The sequence below is a fragment of the Portunus trituberculatus genome, chromosome 39, assembly GCF_017591435.1.
Source record: "Portunus trituberculatus isolate SZX2019 chromosome 39, ASM1759143v1, whole genome shotgun sequence".
In the NCBI taxonomy this organism is placed as follows: domain Eukaryota; kingdom Metazoa; phylum Arthropoda; class Malacostraca; order Decapoda; family Portunidae; genus Portunus; species Portunus trituberculatus.
The window spans coordinates 2,691,857-2,713,372 of NC_059293.1; the positions used below are offsets into that span (position 1 = coordinate 2,691,857).

Here is a 21,516-nt window from a genome sequence, read left to right on the forward strand (position 1 = left end):
TATGTGTATATATGTCTTATTTCTCATGATTAAGTTGTCTCAGATGTTTGGTGTAAGAGTAATTTGTTAGCAGAATTATTCTAGATCCCATAATTTGTAGTTAATAAAACATCTATCTATCTACCTATCATACACTACACCAAAGAAATCATACAAGTAGGTAAACATTGGACACCATTTTTACTATTAGCAGAGTGAAGGGGAATTTCAGAAAGGTGACCCAGTTTCATTAAGTGTGTATGAGGTGGAAACTGGAGGTAGATAGTGTGATGGTATTTGGAGTGAGAGAAGTGGAGTACATGAAGTACATGACTTTATGATACTTTATACGCTGTGGGAAGGTGTTAGGTAGCTGTGAGAGGAGAGACAATGGAGGTGAGTGACTTAATATCTGGAAACCATGCTAGGGAAACATGTTGATGTGAGTGGAGGTAAGAGAGACAGAGAGAGAGAGAATTGAAAGTCAGGCAGGTCATAAGATCACTTGAGTCATTGGAGGTAAGAGAGAAAGAGAGAGAGGAGTGAAAGTCAGGCAGGTCATAAGATCACTTGAGTCATGACTGAGGACTAACAATATTGACACACGCATCAGATACCTAATCATGTAATTGTGCTATGGAAATGAGTTGTTTGACAGGAATGTGTTGAGGGACAAGAGTAAAGTGTGTATGTGGCAATTGGTACTAGTCTGTGCAACAGTGAAGTGGTGGAATGGCTGAGGAGAAAAACAGAGATGATGCCATTATGAAAGATGAAGAGCAAAGAGCTTGTAAAAGAGGGAGTGTGTGAGTAATGATGAAAATGGTAGTATGAGAGAAATGCTATTTGAGAAGTGGGAAGTGGAAACAGTATAAAGGACGTTTGAGTTATGAGTGAGATGAGTTCCAGAAGACTGCTGATAAGTCATTTTACTTGTAGCTCATCAATGCAACTTTTCAATGAGGAAAAAAGTCCTATATTCTGCAAACAGTGTAAAGCTTACTTGTTTGATAATTGACACCATGCTTAAAAATGCCATGCTTGCCAAAAAAACAGATACACTTTTCTTGAAAAAATTTATCAAATAATTACCATGTGTCTAATGCTGCCATACTACAGACACCTAGCCAAGCCTGTCAGCCTCAACCTGTGGGTGAGGAACTGAAGCAACAGAACACTCACTCTCTCTCTCTCTCTCTCTCTCTCTCTCTCTCTCTCTCTCTCTCTCTCTCTCTCTCTCTCTCTCTCTCTCTCTCTCTCTCTCTCTTTTTGTCTCTCTCTCATTTCCTCTCCCTTGTCCCTTACCTCTGACAGATGAGGGGTAGGGAGGTGACAAGGAGGGAGGTTTGAGATGAAACAAAGACAGGGAGAGAAAAGGAGAAGAGGAAGGGATAGATAGACCTACCTGGGGAAGGAGAATACATGTGGTAGGGAAGTGATGAAAGGGTGAAGGGTGAAGAAAGAGCCTGGAAAATGGGGAGAATGAAAAGTAAAAATATAAGCAGCAAAGAGAAAGAGTGAGTGAAGAATTAAAAGAGAAGAGAGAAAGCATTTACAGTGCCCTACTCCTTCTCAGTTTCCCTCCATCCATTTCCCCCTCTCTCTCTCTCTCTCTTTCTCTCTCTCTCTCTCTCTCTCTCTCTCTCTCTCTCTCTCTCTCTCTTTTACATACACACACACACACACACACACACAGACGGCCAAGAGGGTCATATAAGATGGGTGAAGAAGTAGTGTTGAAAAAGGTGGAAAAGGAAAAGGATTTGGGAGTGATAATACAAGACCATGGGCAGTTTGAGGCTCATATTGATAAGATGTTTGGAGAAACGTATAATTTGATAAAAAAAATATTGGATTAGCCTTCCATTATATAGATAAAGATATGATGAAGAAATTAATTAGTATGGTAATTAGACCAAGATTGGAATATGCTGGAGTGGTTTGGTCCCCTTATAAAAAGAAGCATATAAGGAAGTTGGAGAGATTGCAGAGAATGGCAACAAAAATGGTTCCGGAATTGGCAGAAATGACCTATGAGGAGAGATTAAAAGAAATTAATTTGCCTACCTTGGAACAAAGAAGAGAAAGAGGAGATTTAATACAGGTTTATAAACTGTTGAATGGACTGGATGAAGTGGATAATGAGCAAATGATGTTGAGAGAGGAAAACTTAAGTAGAACTACAAGATCGCATAGTAAAAAGATAGCCAAGGGAATATGTTTGAAGGATGTGAAAAATATAGTTTCCCACAAAGATGTGTGGAGATGTGGAATGGTTTGAGTGAGGAGGTGGTGTCAGCAAGGAGTGTGCATAGTTTTAAAGGAAAGTTGGATGTGTGTAGATATGGAGACGGGGCCACACGAGTATGATACCCAGGCCCTGTAAAATTACAACTAGGTGAATACAACTAGGTGAATACACACACACACACACACATACACACACACACATAGGAGAACTGCGTGGAACCTTGCTCGAATGGACAAGAGATTATTTGAAGGATAGAGAAATGAGAACTGTGATCAGAGATACATACTCATCTTGGAGTAAAGTAACTAGTGGGGTGCCACAAGGGTCAGTGTTACCCCCCATTATGTTTCAAGTTTATATAAACGACATTCACATTGGGGTAAACAGCTATATGAATTTATTCGCTGATGATGCAAAGTTGCTAAAAGTTATCAAAACCAGAAAGGACTGTATACTGCTACAGGAAGATTTAAATAAGATATATGAATGGAGCAAGAAGTGGAAATTGGAGTTTAATGCCAAGAAATGTCACATAATGGAACAAGGAAAGAGTAAGAGAAGACCAGTATGGAACTATTGATAGGAGAGGAGCAAATAACGAAGACTAAAGAGGAAAAAGATCTTGGAGTGATCATACAGGAAAATTTGAGCCTTGATAAACACATAAACAAGATATTTGGACTATCATATAAGATGATGACTAATATAAGAGTGACATTTCATTACATGGATAAAGATATGATGAAAAAAAATTATCCCAAGCATGTTACACCCAAGGCTGGAATATGCAGCAGTGGTATAGTCTCCCAGTTCTAAAAAAGATATAAGAAAACTGGAAAGGATACAGAAGATTGCTACAAAGATGATGCCGGAATTAAAGGACTTCACATATGAAGAACGACTGAAGGAAATGGGCCTGCCAACCTTATAAGATAGAAGAGAACGTGGGGACCTAATAACAATGTATAAGATAGTAAATGATATTGAAAAGATAAACAAAGAAGACCAGGTGCTGCTGATGGAAGAGAAAGGAAGGACAAGAGGACATGAAAAGATCAGGATGAGGCAATGTGTGAAGGATGTTTGAAAATACAGTTTTCCACACAGAACGGTGGAAAAATGGAATGCATTGGATAATGGAATTGTTGCAGCACATAGTGTCCATAACTTTAAAGACAAATTTGATAAATGGAGATATGGAGACAGGACACAATGAGTCCCACTTAAACCCTGTACAATACAACTAGGTAAATACAACTAGGTAAATACACACACACACACACACACACACACAGAGAGAGAGAGAGAGAGAGAGAGAGAGAGAGAGAGAGAGAGAGAGAGAGAGAGAGAGAGAGAGAGAGAGAGAGAGAGAGGACTCATCCCACATGCTCATACACAGCTGTGCCCACAAATCTCTTTTCTGATAGCTTCACCTTCCCTTTCATCCCTTCTCATGCCTTCACCCCACCATCACTTGTTCCTCAGTACCCTCCAACCACCCTAGTTACACACAGAGAAAGCCAATTCTTCCCACAGTAGAGATAAGTAAGTTGTGTGAGGAGGTATGAAGGCAATGTCTCTTTGGGAATACAGCCAGAGACAAGGAGTCTGGTAGATCGATAGATGGATAGATTGATTGATAAATAGACATCTTATTTTTCGAGAACCACTGACCTTTCCTGGGATAAAGCAGCACATTTCACTGTCCACATATTTCATGAATGTCATGTTGAGAAGAGAGAGACGTGTCTCTATTGCGGTGAGAATGTCACAGTGACGGAAAAGAGGATGATTCCTGCGCTCTGATTCCCGTCGCGGCAGCTGACTCTTCACCTGCAGAAAGTTTTGTTGTCAGAGAGGAGAAAAGGAAGGCAAGGCAGGCAGACAACCATTTTTTAGTCACTGATCAGTAAGATAACACAAAATATTATTGCAACCCATAATGCTAAAATACATTGACACTAAAATCTTACCACAATGAACACATTTCAGGGTAGCCTAGAACAGAAAAAAACACCAATATTCTGATTTTTTTAAATAAATAAATATCGTATTTTACGGCTTGCAAGATGCTGCATCTTGGAAGACACACCCTAATATTTGAAAGAAATTTCTAAGAAAAAAAAAAAGTCATTCTCATACAAAAACGCATTCACCACATACCCGACCACTGAACACAAAAACATCAGAAACAAGGAGCCTGCAAGACACTATTGTTTCACCACTCATTACAAATTTGCTGGAGCACTCACCACAATTTTAATACTATGTAAATAAAAACATCATACGTAAATACATATACACAGTGAAACAGTCCATCTCTCCTTGTTTTAGTGGTGGGCGACAGCATGTTTTGGATCTGTCGTTCACATTACGGAATCACTTGTCCGATCACCGAAACCGAACACGTCAATGCTGCAGTTTGTATTTATTTTATTTTGCAGTCGTGCTTCATAGGCTTTATCAATGTGAATACAATTCACAAGTGGAGTTTTGATGACTCTTGCTTGAATGAGTAAGCCACTTGGATGTTCTATTAATAAAGGTATAAAGACACCTGGCATGATGTGTGTGCGTTCGTGTGCATGTATGTGTGTGTTGCAATGAGACGAGCGAGTGGCCCGTTTTCTCCACACGCTGAGTAGGCTGCAGGAAGGATTATGGTATTGTAAATACTTGTAACACCTAAGTACTGAGTTTACATAATATAAAAGGCTAAATTAAATGGTACTTAAGCTAACATCATAATGTGATGACTCAACATACAAATCCAGGTCGCTATCTGTCAAGTTTCCAAGCTCACTTGAGGTTGGATGCTGCCTTACAATACAACATTCATCTTGGAAGACACACTAGTATTTTTCAGGGTATTTTTTAGGAAAAAAGTGCGTCTTGTAAGCCGTAAAATACGGTAGCTAAAATATATAAAAGATTGAAAATAAATAAATTTCTTATTATTTACTTTAAGCAATCCGATGTTCAAACAATACAATATGACAAGGCTTACAGTGCCCAGGAAGTCCTTCAGGTGTTTACATCTTTCCTGGAGGTACAGATAGCAAAGAATAGGGCCTGGCCTGACTGATACAGATTTTTTGTGGCCGATGCCAATTTTGACATTGAGGGATAAAAAAATTAAATTTTTACAAATTTCTAAATAAATCAATCAATGAATACCTGTTTTTAATGGCTTAAATGCAGTTCAAACACTTGTTACCAGGACACAAGCTGAAGGCAAAACATTTTACCATTATTAAACACTTATTTTCAAAAACTGTTTTGAAAAAGCAGCATATGAACAATCTGAACAAAAAACTAGTTAAAAATGTAATATGTAAAAAAAGGCGGTAAACTTCTGAGAAATAAAATAATGCTATCAGCTCTTCAGTCGTCCTCACTTCACTCTGTTAAGGGATCAGTGGAATGTGCATAAAAGGAGTCGCAGCACACTCTACTGATTAAGTACAGGTAATCCTCCATTTACGCGATAGATGTGTTCCAAAAGGCATCGCGTATATCAAAATTCACGCAAAACAAACATGTAATTCTTTTAAGAAACAATAGATAATAGGGGGAATGTGGGATGTGGTCCAAAAAAATTTGTACAAAATACTCTATTTATTTGGCTAAATTAACATGTTTCTATTGTTTACCATTCTAAATACTAGAAGTATATTTAGAGTAAAGGGAAAAGCAAGAAATAATAAGAAAAAGCAAAAAATAATAAGAGAAAACAACAAAACAAAGAATATGTAAACACAACACTCACTGCATCACTGCCTTCACCACTCACACCACAGTCAGTCATCATCTTCCTCTGAGCTTTTCCACTTTATCAAAAATCCACTGATCAAAAATAACCCCACAGTATAAAAGTAAACACTAGTAAAAAAATAAACGCAGGATGCCAAGCACACGCCGTCGCTATCCACCTCCGAGTCAAGGATGTCATCATCCACCTGTGCTTCCTCTGCTTCTACAAGATCGTCCACATCCTCTTCTGGTACTACATTTTCCACTGGTGTTTTCTTGAAAAACTGCAGCATGATGGTCTGGCGCTTCTTCTTGGAAAATTCTTTTTGGATCACTGTGAAGCAGAAGAGTGCGTCCGTGGCAACAGAGCTCCCACTTATCAGCCAGCTGCGGAACTCTCTAGCGCGCAGTTTGATATTGCATCTGGCGCTCAGTTTGAAAATGCGGTTGGGCCAAATCACTTATAAGAAAACCAATTGTGCAAATTAAATTAATCATAATATTTTTTTGGTCACATAATAAAAAAAACGCTTAAATTAAACACACGTAATTTGAGTTACCTGTATATCATGACACTATATTAAGACACCACATTCCTGCATTTTATTAGTGAAAATATAAGCTTTCCTATCAGCGTCAATCAGTGAACTTTTGGCAGATTACCGATTGTTTTATAATGGTTATAATCAGCTGAACAAATTGCCCAGCCAATAAAATTGGTTGGGCCCCATTAAAGAATAATTAAACAAGGTTAATGACGCACCTTCAGTGTTTCAAGAAAGACTTGCTTCTTCACTGAATCATTAAGTACTCATCAGAACCACACTCAAACACAAGATTTCATGGTGGTTTGTTAAGGGGCATCACTACTATTCTGAAGTACACTTGTTCCTTCCTTCAAAGATATTCTAACCAGAAGAATGCTGAGCACAGACACAGACACAGACACTCACCTCCTTCAGGCATTTGGCTTGGTACCTCTCCACCTGCCGAAACCCTTTGTTCAGGAGCATCTGGTTAATAGCATCAAAGCTTCGACAAACCTGAAAATAAATGCATTTCTGTAAGCTTAAAGCAATACTACATAGATATACTTTATTTGAAATTACAAATAATTTTCTAAACCTTCAACATTTTCTTTCCTTTTTTCATGTAAGAAGAGCCTAGGCAACAAAAATTTTCAATAGCTAATTTCTTTTTAAAGGTCTATTTAATGCCAGTTCCCATAGATCATTGGTGTAGCTACGGGGTGGGAGGGTAGGGGGATCTGCCCCGGATGGCACTTTAAGGGAGCGTTACTTTGGTCCATTGCATAACTAACAGATAATTGACATTTGACATTACTTCCCATTACCACCTTTTCTGTTACAGTGCCTCATTTTTTACATCTTTTGCATTTATTTGATAACAAGTTACTAGAAATGAATCATGTGAAAACCGATACATTAAAACCCTGGACTGCACACCATCTCAGCTTGCTAAACTGTGCCCTCACACTCAGTGGAGGACAAAACAGTGAATCCCAGAGAATCAATAAAAAAAACTGTTAATTATGAATATATATATATATATATATATATATATATATATATATATATATATATATATATATATATATATATATATATATATATATATATATATATATATATATATATATATATATATATATATATATATATATATATATATATATATATATATATATATATATATATATATATATATATATACACACACAGTAATACTCCGCTTAACGAACAGGATAGGGGTGTCAAAGCTGTTCGTAGAGCAAAAATTAGATTAAGCGGACGTAATTTTCCCATAGGAAATAATGGAAATAGGGGAGATGCATTCTGGGCTGGTCCCCAACATACCACATGGGTTGAGAAAAATAAATAAAAAAAAAAAATAAATAAAAAAAAAAAAAAAAAAAAAAATATATATATATATATATATATATATATATATATATATATATATATATATATATATATATATATATATACATGCAACCCCCGTTTAACGAAGGGGTTACGTTCCTAAAAAACACTTCGTTAAGCGAAACTTTGTTAAGCGAACCGATTATAACAAGTTTAACCCCAGACTCGAAATTCCACTGAGAGTAAGCAAAGCGAGAGTGCATCATAGTACGGTGAAAGGTTTAACCCCTTCGTTACCAACCCGTCAACCTTATGTAAACAAGACGTTTCGCTGCCGAACCGACTGCCCACGCACTCCTCCGCATCGTCCGTGTGGTATTCTTCAGCTTCTCACAAACACCCTGTTCACACTATATTATTTATTTTTATGTTTTCTATCAGAGAAACCCCACAACATGTCATTTGAGTAAAAAAAAATATGCAGCACATGTGTTGGTTCAGAGACACAGAGCAGCAATCACATCTTTCCCCATGAATAACTGAAAACAGTCTAGATCACTCATAGCACTAGCTTCATGATGTAGAATAATACTAGGATGTACATCAGAAAAATCAGTGTTACTTGTAGGTAGAGGGTTAGGTCTGGTGTCAGAGAATGGGTTTGAAAGAAGTGTGAAATCTGTTTGTCTACCAGCAGCTGTGGGGGATGAGGCAGGAGGGCTGCATGACAGGCCACTGCTGGCGGACAATGTCTCAATACTCTCATCGCCGCTGCTAGCATCACTCTCTACATCACTGATAGCTTCAGGATCAAACAAAGTATCATCACCTTCCATTGAGACATCAGACCCCTCAAATTCCCTTTTTGTTCCACCATCATATTCATCTTCACTGTCAGTTGTAGAGATATCCATAATTGCGAAGCAAATCTGCGCGTGCTACCACAAAAAAACTTCAGGCAGCACTGAACAGAAGCTAGAGAATATAGCATTGTGGCACTCGACAAGCATGTGTTGCCATACGTAGGTCAGAAAATATGATGTATAAAAAAATATAATATGATGATTGGTCTTCACAAATTACATCACAGCATTGGCAATAACTCATTGGTCAAAGTTTATGAAGTTTCAAACCGTCCCACGAATGGCTGCAGCCTTATGTTTGTAAACACAGACACTTGCCACCAAGTGGGTAGAAATAACCCAGAAACCGAGGCCTTGAGAGCCCTCAATACACACAGCTTATAACCGTGGCATGTACGTGTCATGGGGAGCACCCTCGGTTCCTGGTGCATGAACTCAGTCGTGACACGTGCTGGTGCGTGAACTCAGTCGTGACACGCACGTGTAACAAAACACACATCCGGTACTGAAGGGGTTAATGAAAATAAAAATTATGAAGTTTAACATTTAGGCAGTTAAATTTAATTTAAGTCATTATAATGTACACTAATGTATGTATGTACGTAGCTTTATAAGAGTGAAATGGGAAAGACACTAACCGGCAACCTGTGGAATGTAAACAAAGGGCGCATCATTGTACTGCATACAGAACTTATGTACCACATTTCCACAAGGCCTTCAATTTTATTCATTGTAGAGTCACGAGTTCAGGCGGTTCTTTTAGCTTGCAAGGAAGATACGGTCTCACCAGCCTTCTTAATAGAGTCTGCTGACTTGAAAATAGTAGAGACAGTAGATGGAGTCAAGACGGTAGTCAGCAATGCTATAGTTTTCTCGCTTCTCTAGTGTCTGTGAATAATATCCAGCTTCACTTAGAGAGTAAGAGTCTTCCTGGTCTTCTTAGGAATGCTAGGCCACATTGCAAGGAGTTTTGGTGGTAAGTTGAGCGAGTGAAGACGAGCTGCTGCTGACGCTGTTATGGGAGTGAGTGGTGCGTGTTGTCCTTGAGAGGCTTGATCTTGATCTTGATCTTTATTCTACAGGTGTCCCAGGATTTCTCCTGAGGCAGGCCTTAGTATTTGTGGCTGCTTGTGTATTCAAAAGCTTGTCAGCTTGTGTGATATGGCGGGGCTTTCAAACTTGGAAAAAATTACCTGGATAAAACTTAATTAAAGCGAGTTTGGTATTCGTTAAATGAACAGATGGTAGTAAAATGAAACCTTCATTGTAGCAAAATTTCGTTGTGTGAACCTTCGTTAAACGGGGGTTGCCTGTGTATATATATATATATATATATATATATATATATATATATATATATATATATATATATATATATATATATATATATATATATTATATATATACACAGGGTGATTCACGAGTTTTTCCGGAAAATTTAACTACTGCAAGTTTACACAATTCTAAGCAGAAAATACTCTATAAGTATAGGTGTTTTCTGCAATGGTTAACAAGTGGGAGCAATTTTAGATTTCAATCCAGACAGGAGGATAGCCACCAGCAAGCCGCTGGCTCCCGCCACCCCCTCACGACCTTGAAACCATTTAGTTGCCAAGTTGCTGATTTCTCTTAATTTTTACTAGCATTCTTTCAGTCTGAATTAAAGTTTTTTTTTTTAATTATCATCAAGTATGTGATCAATTGTTCTAGGGAACTATGCCACTTTTTCATGGAATTGGCTTTGCGGACACCTAAAGTATTATTGACGGATATAAACATTACATAATGGCATCATGACTTTTACCTCATAGGTGGTGTGGAAAAAAAGTCTAATACAGAAGAATATTGTTGAATAGTTACTGGTGTGATCAGTAGTGTGGCATTGCAAGTGTAGCCTAGCGTAGCACAGATGTCTCGCCGCATTGAATACATCCTTCAAGAATATTTCAACACAATCCCTGTCACACACGAGAATAACAATGCAACACACCTGATGATAATAAAAAAAAAAACTAATTCAGACTGAAAGAATGCTAGTAAAAATTAAGAGAAATCAGCAACTTGGCAACTAAATGGTTTCAAGGTCGCGAGGGGGTGGAGGGAGCCAGCTGCTTGCTGGTGGCTATCCTCCCATCTAGATTGAAATAAAAAATTGCTCCCACTTGTTAACCATTGCAGAAAACACCTATACTTATAGAGTATTTTCTGCTTAGAATTGTGTAAATTTGCAGTAGTTAAATTTTCTGGAGAAACTCGTGAATCACCCTGTATTTATGTATATACAGTAAGGTCCCGAGTTACGTCAGAGTTACGTTCCTGAAACATGAAGTAAGTCGATTTTGTACGTAACTCGAGTTTTTGTATTTTCAAAGCATATTATCGAGTTTTCAACCAATCATTTTTTATGGTTATTCAGGTAAGTAAAAGGTTATATTGTTATATTGGTATATTATTTACAACTATGTAGGAATATATTGATTAGGGCCACGAACGCGAAGGACTGCAGGTTGCCGAGAGGGGCGGCCAGAGGCTGCCAGGAGGGTGGGCAGGTCGAATGTTGTGACGCCCAGGGCAGACAGCTGGGAGCTTTGTGGAGTGCGGTAGGAGTAGAAGCGTTATATAAGTAAAAGGTTATATTGTTATATTATTTACAAGTATGTAGGAATATGAAACACAAGCTTGTTTTTGTTGTTGATTAGGGCCGTGAACGCGAAGGACTGCATGTTGCCAGAGAGGTGGACGCCTGAGGCCGCCAGGAGGGTAGGCAGGTCGAATGTTGTGACGCCCAGGGTGGACAGCTGGGAGTGTAGTGCAGTGTGGTGGGAGTAGAAGCGTGGGCAGCGGAGCAGGAAATGCAATAGGAAAGGGCAATAGGGATCAGCAGACAGGCGCAGACGGTGCAAGTGAGCTGCAAGTGTCGTGTGGCCCAGACGAAGGCTCCGGAGTTGTTATTGTTGTGATAGGTGCGCGAGCCCTCAAGGTTGTCAACCTCCCCGTTGTCATGGTAACGGGCTTCCCATTTTCTTCTTCACTCCTTTACACACAACTGCTGCCTCCCTTCTCATGTCTTTTAATTATGTCCACTTTATCTTGTAGCGTAATGGTTTTCCTTTTCTTAGCATCACTGCTGTCACTCAGGAGTTTTCTTTTTGGTGCCATTGAGCAAGATACTAAGATAGTCAGCAAACACAGATGTAGGAACAATCTTGCCAGGGGCGACGGTGTGGTGGAACTGAGGTACGTAGAGTATTATTGTATTCAAGCGTGAGGTGGGCGGTGTGGCGGATAACCACTAGTGACGCCTGGCGGCCAACAATAACAATAAACCCCGCACTTTACGATTTATAAATTTTCAATTTTTTAAATCTTAAATTGCCTTGTAGTGGACTGACGTAAGTGCGAGTTTGACGTAACTCGAGACCGAGTTACAATAGGAAAGGGCAATAGGGATCAGCAGACAGGCGCAGACGGTGCAAGTGAGCTGCAAGTGTCGTGTGGCCCAGACGAAGGCTCCGGAGTTGTTATTGTTGTGATAGGTACGCGAGCCCTCAAGGTTGTCAACCTCCCCGTTGTCATGGTAACGGGCTTCCCATTTTCTTCTTCACTCCTTTACACACAACTGCTGCCTCCCTTCTCATGTCTTTTAATTATGTCCACTTTTTCTTGTAGCGTAATGGTTTTCCTTTTCTTAGCATCACTGCTATCACTCAGGACCTTACTGTATATATATACAGGACCTTACTGTATATATATACAGTAAGGTCCCGGGTTACGTCGGTCTCGAGTTACGTCAAACTCGCACTTACGTCAGTCCACTATAAGGCAATTTAAGATTTAAAAAATTGAAATTTTATAAATCGTAAAGCGTGGGTTTATTGTTATTGTTGGCCGCCAGGCGTCACTAGTGGTTATCTGCCACACCGCCCACCTCACGCTTGAATACAATAACACTCTATCTCATTTCCACCACACCGTCGCCCCTGGCAAGAGTGTTCCTACATCTGCGTTTGCTGACTATCTTAGTATCTTGCTCAATGGCACCAAAAAGAAAACTTCTGAGTGATAGCAGTGATGCTAAGAAAAGGAAAACCATTACGCTACAAGAAAAAGTGGACATAATTAAAAGACATGAGAAGGGAGGCAGCAGCTGTGTGTAAGGGAGTGAAGAAGAAAATGGGAAGCCCGTTACCATGACAACGGGGAGGTTGACGACCTTGAGGGCTCGCGCACCTATCACAACAATAACAACTCGGGAGCCTTCGCCTGGGCCACAGTACACTTGCAGCTCACTTGCACTGTCTGCGCCTGTCTGCTGATCCCTATTGCCCTTTCTTATTGCATTTCCTACTCCGCTGCCCACGCTTCTACTCCAACCGCACTGCACTACGCTCCCAGCTGTCCACCCTGGGCGTCACAACATTCGACCTGCCCACCCTCCTGGTGGCCTCAAGCGTCCACCCCTCTAGCAACCTGCAGTCTTTCGCGTTCGAGGCCCTAATCAATATATTCCTACGTAGTTGTAAATAATATACCAATATAACAATATAACCTTTTACTTACCTGAATAACCATAAAAAATTATTGGTTGAAAACTCAATAATATGCTTTGAAAGTACAAAAACTCAAGTTACATACAAAATCGACTTACGTCATGTTTCAGGAACGTAACTCTGACGTAACTCAGGACCTTACTGTATATATATATATATATATATATATATATATATATATATATATATATATATATATATATATATATATATATATATATATATATATATACACGTCTGGCAGCATATTGGGCCACCGTTGTACCACTACTTTTAAGATGTCATATGAGTCATTGGAAGTTAGAGGAGCTATGTACAAATTCTCTCCCATTCTCACATTTATGTTCACAAAATAACATTTCTATTAGCCTTTTACAAACCTTGCCCCCAAGAAAGGATTGTTTTGTAGTGCATAAAGTGAAATCTTACATGGAATACCAAAAAATAAAGCAGAGATGAGATGAGCCACAGACGAAGTGGGAGACTCGCGGCAACTCGGCCGCTTCTTCTTCTTGTGACCCTTTTAGCCTGCGTGTTGTCTTTCCCCATATTTGTTTCCACTCCTCTATTGCCTGCTATAATGGATATCATATCTTAGTATTCCTTTCTTGAGGGCAAGGTTTGTAAAAAGCTAATAGAAATGCAGAGTAACTTCAGAGCAACCTGATGGCAACCTTGTCACCGTCCCTCCAAGCGTTCGTGGATGCTATTTCGCTGCAAGAGGTTGCTCTGACATTGTTAAAGAATCTTGAATCCAGCTCCAGGAGCACTAGAGACAGAGGCAGGGAGCCAGCCAATCACAGCAAAGCTGCAACGTTCGGTCCCTTACCCGACAAATTCAAACCCAGAAAATTCGCTAAAACTGATGTGGTTGTACGTTATACAGACTTTTGGACTAACTTTATATAGTACGTTAAACCAGAAATTCGTTAAACGAACGTTCGTTAAGCGGAGTATTACTGTATACACAATGGAGACTCAATACTCGAACGTCTAAATACTCGAACAGAAAAGTTTGATTTAATACTCAAAATAAAACCTGATAGTCAAACGTCCACACCCATGGTTGTAAACAAAGGCTCCTGGCGTTGCCCCTTCCCTTTCCACCAGTTGTGACTTGTGGTGCCATGGTCATCAGAATAACATTCTCCTGCATTCTATCTGTAGTTTTTCATTTATAACCTTAAATTAACACCAAAGCCTTATTAGTGGTGAAAATATCTGGTAATCAAACGGCCACACATTTGGTTGTATACAAAGCTCTGTCATCTCCCTTCTCGCAGTCGCCACTGTACTGTTTTGATGCCGTAATACTGGTAATAGCGGTATAACCATAATAGCCAGTGTTGTTACTATAATACCGGTATACCGGGTGGTGGTGCGCATCACTAGTCCTACTGCAGTCTTGAGATAAACAACAATATTCTGTGTTATATCAGTAGTTTTTCATTTACAAACTTATAATGGCCCCAAAGAGGCTCAATAGTGCTGAAAACAAGGAATCTGGTGACAGTGCAAGTGTTAGTGAGACACAGCCCTCCATTAGTGGATTCACAGGAACCACACCAGGAGAAAAGTTACCAAAGACATTTTCATGGATTGTGACTCATCCTCCAGCGATCTCCCTCCTCCTCCCCACCCTTCTCCCCTCCTCTTCTAAATTATCCATCACCAGCCTTCACTTACTGTATGTATAAAACAAAATTGTAAAAAAAAATACATTGAAATTTCTTTAAACATGAGGTTTTGCTGAGATTGGAACAAATTACCTGATTTATAGGTATCAATAGTCGAACTTTTTGATACTCGAACAGCCATTTGGAACTAACTAAGTTTGGGTATTGAGTCCCCACTATATATATATATATATATATATATATATATATATATATATATATATATATATATATATATATATATATATATATATATATGGTATATGTGTAATGTAATATTGCATTACTTCTGGGAAGGGCAACAAATTAATTAAAGGCCAAGGGCTGCCCTGGGCAGCAAAAACACTAGCCATGTCCCTCCCATAGATACATGTATTCCAAATTTTAAAAAATCAAATAATGGAGGATAACTGTTTTAAAACCTCCCTCTTGAATGATTTCAAGTCAAAGGAAGGAGGAAATACAGAAGTAAGCACAGAGTTCCAGAGTTTACCAGAGAAAAGGATGAATGATTGAGAATAATGGTTAACTTTTGCATTATAGAGGTGAACAAAATAGGGGTAAGAGCAAAAAGAAAGTCTTATATAACAAGGCCATTGGAGAAGAGAAGGTATGTAATTAGCAAAGATCAGAAAAGCAATTTGTGAAAATAGCAAGAGATGCAACACTGTGGCAATGAGAAAGAGACTGAAGATAGTCAGTTATAGGAGAAGAGTTTATAACACAAAAAGCTTTGATTCATCTTATCTAAAGGACAGTATGAGCAGTGTGAATGAGACTTCATAAAAGCTGTTTTAGGCAGAGATGAGATGTGAAGTTTCCAATTTAGATTACAAGTTCAGGATAGACTGAGGATATTCAGTACAGAAGTGAGAAACAGTGAAGTGAAAAAGAGAGGATAGTAGTTTGGAAGGTTGTGTTGAGCTGATAGATAGAAGAGTTGAATAATACTAGGTTTGTCCTACCCTAATCAGACATTTTAGAGAGATCAAAAGTCAGGTGTTCTGTGGCTTCCCTCCATACAACACCCAAGTTCTGATCATTACCTTGTATCTTTCAACGACATTTTGACTACAACAAGGAACAAATACAAAGATGACTTCTACTACTACATAGAAGATTAACAGTCACCAAAATCTGGACCTGCAGATACAAGACACTTCACTAAAAAAGAGACATCCAATTGTCTCTCTAATCATCAGATGGATTACTCCCTCCACAAGTGTCTCCTGAGGGTTGGCACATGGCTGAAGAGCCTCCACCTTTTCCTATCCAAGCACTACCTTATAACATCTCCTAATGCAAGATCTACCCAATAATACTCTCATTCTCATCTCTTTCTGGTAAACTCTAGACTTCTCTGCCTGTTTTCATAATATTTCCCTTACTCATCACTACAATATTTTCAACACAGAAATTTCAAGATGCCTCACTTCTAATTCTGGGTACACAACTTTTTTGGCTCTCCTCTCCTGGTTCCTAACCGATGAGCCATGGCGCCAAAGCCTACTGTGAGATCTACTGAGGATGCTGCCAAAATTCAGGGTAAAAATCATTTTCATACTGCCTACATTCTCCCTCTCTCTATTGAAGTCTATCTAATAAACCAATGCCAGCCAACACACATTGCACATGGTTCATTATAATTTTTGACCATGCTGCTGCACAAGTTTAAGGTGCTGCCACAATTTCTCTGTTTTTTTTCATCCTTGACTGACTGCAAGAGCAGCAGGTGTATGTATATTGTAACTAGCTGAGTTTGTGAGTCATTTGTTCTATTTCTGTATGTTTAAAAATACCTAAAGCTAAATTAGAAAATTTCCTCCTGTAATAGCAACTGCAAACATTGTAAAATTGTGATTATTTGTATTTCTTTTCTAATTAGAATTTATATTTCTAATAAGGGTGCTGGGGACTTCTGAAAGACTTGCTAAGGGTGCCTCAAACCAAAAAAGGTTGGGAACCACTGCTTCAGAGATTACCACCTTTTTATTCCAGCTCTTGGGCAGACTCTCTCTCCCATAACAAAAGCATTATAGTCTACAAGTATCACTCTTTAATTGATCACTAATTGATGTTATTAGGTTTATAAAGAGAAGCAGCATCACACAGCAGCAGGAGAGGGAGACCATGCTGCATGGGGAAGAACACTGTGATGCGAGCGATGGCGCTTAAGAGCCATGCTGCTTCTACAGTACCCTCCTGAGTTTAGCGCTTGCTTTCTTCTTAAGATATAGCGCCAAACTCAAGGATCGCTAAACTCGGGGTATTGAAAACAATGTAAAATCACTTATTCATTCTGGCCCGGGATGAAGCTGATTTTTTTTCCTCCCCACTTTACTCCCTTATTTCAAAATACCGATAAATTGGTGGGTGTATTCAGTTTCAGTGAAGAATGCTCTTGTTAAGACGAAAAAAACTGGGATACACACTTTATTGAAAAGAACAAAAAGAGAAAAGAAATAATAAGAACTCTAACAGCACATAATCTCACTCTGGGGCATGGTCCGCTAGCGCAAAGCCTTCAAATTCGTTTCATTGGCGTTGAATATTTGACGGAGATCGTAACCGCCGTCCTCAGTCATCTGTTTCAAGACACCAATGAAACTTTCCACCTCTTCTGTAGATGCGTCTGCTGCTTCACCCAGACATCGTGCCCTCTTGAGCAGTGTCTTTTTAACCTTGAGAACCAGCCATTACTAGCAGAGAAAGGTGGAGGATTGTCAATGTTTAACTTACGTGCCACTGCAGCATATATTTCTCTTGCCTTCTGTCTTACCTTACCAGAAGATATGCACACATTTCGGTCATTTTTGTCAACAATATATTTCTTCAAATAGTGTTCTGTTGTTACCATCAACTTGCTTGTAGGATGCGTGATGTGAGCAACTTGAATCACAGAGCTCCCTCGAGCGTCTTTCAGGAAACGTTTTATTTCCTCACGTTTCGCTCTTATTCCTCTAAACTCGGGAGGGTACTGTAGGAACATCAAAGGAGCATAAAATAGACCCAAAGGTGGGATAAATTGGCCACACAAAATGACTGCCAGGGAGGGAACCAAAATCACCATGCCACTGCTTGGGTTTATGTGATTAAGATCTTACTGAATCTTGGTGAGCCCTTACCATCACAATATACTGCATACAAAAAGAGGCAGGATTCTTTGTTAAGTGGCCAGCAGTGCTATGGCTAAGCTCCTGGGCTGTAGAAGGCATGTCTAGAGAACTGCTCCTTTCCACCAGGCACCAAGAAACCAATATGAAGTAAATGTGTACCAGTGTGTGGTAGTTTGTTTCAGCTAACCTGTGTAGGACTGCCAGCCTGCTATACACACAAATCTACAAGTGGAACAAGAACCAGTTTGGACAACACACACCCAGAGCATATTGTGTTCTCCTCCTTCTACAGTAATAAAAGCTTCATTTTTCAGATCCTGAGGTTTTCAATAGTACTACAACCACAGAAATCACAAGTGTTTCTCAAGTTTTTTTTTTTTTTTTTTTTTTTTATATATATAGTGATGTTCCAGAACTAGAATCATAGAAGCAGTCTTGAAAACCTCATAATATCTTGAGTAAGTTTCAACAAGACAACAAAGTGGTTAAGGAGGAGAGAGGGGGACATGATCAGTGTTCGAGATGGTCCACTCCACTGCCACAAAGTCATCCCTACACCACCATCTTACACTTTGCTCTCTCATCACAACTCTTTTCCAAGCCCACAGAGATGATGAGTGGGGTTTTCAAGAGTGTTTTTCCAGTTAACAATGCAGAAATCTTGTCACTCTGCCTCTAGAACTGTAAAAAAAAAAAAAAAAAAAACTCCAGTAAATTCAAATAAAGCCTTTTGAAAGAGTGGAGGTGAAGCACAGAAGCGTTTGAGAATACGAGCTTTAATCTTGAGCATCGCTGGCCAGAATTAAACAGCAATACATACAACTATTCAAACAGAGAACCATTCAACCAATTTTCCTATTTCCTCTGGGTTTCCTTCACTGTACGTTCCCTGTCACTACTCATCATGCAGCAACATTACCTGCACCTTTTCTGCCCATAAGAATATCAAATTACTGGTGAATTAAAATGGAGAGAGAGAGAGAGAGAGAGAGAGAGAGAGAGAGAGAGAGAGAGAGAGAGAGAGAGAGAGAGAGAGAGAGAGAGAGAGAGAGAGAGAGAGAGAATCTATTGAGACCAAAAACAGTTGGAGTGAGTATTTCATCTTATTTTTGCTGACTTACTTATTTATTCATCTTTATTTATTCTATCCTATTTCATCTACTGATCATTTCATTTATTAATTTGTTTATTCCTATTTTGATTATTTATTTATTTATTTATTCTATTTATTTTTATTTATTCACTTTTATCTATCTTATTATTCTTATTTCATTATTCATTTATTTTATTTTCATTTATTATATTATTTACTAGTTTTTATTTCTTTATTTTATCTATTTATTTATTTATTTTCTTTTTCTTTTTTTTCTTTTGTGTGTTGTGTGTTGTTATAATGACAATATTAAACTGAATGACCATTCAGATTAATCTGAATGGTCAGATAACATGTGCTGTTCTCTGCCTAATTGATTAATTGTATGATAACAGCTGTGTTTCCTTAGATGGATCCAGACACTTGCCTAACTAACATACGACCCATTTGGCAATATATTTCACTTAACACTTGCTTCTAACACTGACAGGATGAGTGACTTTTTTTTTTTTTTTTTTACGTCCTTCCACCATTATCTAATTGTGGCCATTGTCCAATATTAACATCTTTTCCAAAGCAGTTTCATAGCAGTTCCAACTCATCATTAATAAAATCATGGAGCCATGGAAAGTACATACAGAGATATAGTTTAGTACCTCAGCACTGTTGACTGAGATCTTGTCCTTATACAGTATTACATACAGTACAGGCAACCCCCGCTTAACGAAGGGGTTACGTTCCTAAAAAAATATTTCATTCAGCGAAACTTTATTAAGCGAACCAATTATAATAAGTTTAACCCCTGACTTGAACTTTCATTGAAAGTAAACAAAGTGAGAGTGCATCATAGTACAGTGAAAGATTTAATGAAAGTAAAAATTATGAAGTTAAACATTTAGGCAGTTTAATTTAAGTCATTATAATGTACACTAATGTATGTATGTACATAACTTTATAATGTTGATGATCTTAAATTTATGAAGGGAGGGAGAGTGAAATGGGAAAGACACTAACCGGCAACTTGTGGAATGTAAACAAAGGGCACATCATTGTATCACATATAAAACTTATGTACCACATTTCCACAAGGCTTTCCATTTTCTCCATTGTAGTCACGAGTTCAGGTGGTTCTTTTAGCCTGCAAGGAAGATACGGTCTCACCAGCCTTCTTAACTCTTATGTTCCGGTGATTAAACTATTTTCCAATATCCCATGATAGGTAAAAATGGTAAACCTAGAAATTGTCAGAAGACTTTGAATACTAATAATTATTTTCTCTTTGTTATTCTGAATACAATGATGTACTTTCTAGCTCGATGTGAGTTATTGCCTTATCAAGGATTCCTCCTCCGCCCGCAGTGTGATCCATCAAGCAGAAACAGCTCGGTGACCGATGACACCGCGCAAACACACATACACTCTCTCTCTCTCTCTCTCTCTCTCTCTCTCTCATCTTGGAAGAAAAATTGTACACTTCCAAGAGAGAGAGAGAGAGAGAGAGAGAGAGAGAGAGAGAGAGAGAGAGAGAGAGAGAGAGAGAGAGAGAGAGAGAGAGAGTATTCTTTCACCCCTTTTCATATCAAGTTTCAAGCAAATAACATATAGGTACCAACTCTCTCTCTCTCTCTCTCTCTCTCTCTCTCTCTCTCTCTCTCACACACACATGCCCCCTTAATCGTCTTCCCAGAACACGAGAGGCAGACCTGCGTCTCCGTGAGCCACTCTGGGTTCTCAATACGATGTTTGGAGTCTGTTCTCAATCACCATTATCTCTGTCTTCTCTCTGTCCTGAGAAAACAGGTGGATCCTCTGAATCATTTTCCGAGTCTTCACTACTGCTGTCTTCGCTTTCTTCAGTTTCTTCCTCATAATCAGTCACTGTAGTTAGGCTCAGAAGCACTGCTAAATAAAAATTATCTGTCTTGTTCCATATTGAGTTATGAACTGAGACGTCCCTTCGCTCTTATCAGGGTGCTTTCGACACGGCGGGTTGCTGGGGTTGCCAAGTGTCGCCCTCAGAATGGGAGAATAGCTTTGTTACCCCTAAATATACAGAGCTAGTGGCAACACTACAGGTGGAAAAAGAAGCCAGATACTTTCACACGCCATCTGACTCGAGAAACCGTGCGTGGAGCTCAAACATGAGGCGCGAAAATTCTTGATTACGGGAACGATCACCGTCGCTACGGACCCACTGATGCAATCGTTCATATACGATTGCCGGAACATAAGGGTTAATAGAGTCTGCTGACTTGAAAACAGTAGAGACAGTAGATGGAGTCAAGATGGTGGCCAGCAATGCTATTAGTTTTCTTGCCTCTCTCATGTTTGTGAATAATATCCAGCTTCACT

At 38.9% G+C, this 21,516-nt stretch overlaps 1 protein-coding gene across 5 annotated transcripts in view; it reads right to left on the minus strand.

The window, feature by feature from the left end:
- LOC123515448 (F-box only protein 28-like) overlaps nt 1-21,516 on the minus strand; it is a 185,558-nt gene that overhangs the window by 153,748 nt on the left and 10,294 nt on the right. For all 5 annotated transcript variants that reach the window (XM_045274021.1, XM_045274018.1, XM_045274020.1 and 2 more), the window contains exons 3-4: nt 6,937-7,026; nt 3,905-4,063 (exon numbers count right to left, since the gene is read on the minus strand). In XM_045274021.1, coding sequence (XP_045129956.1) covers nt 3,905-4,063; nt 6,937-7,026 — 249 coding nt within the window. The remainder of the gene's footprint in view (nt 1-3,904; nt 4,064-6,936; nt 7,027-21,516) is intronic.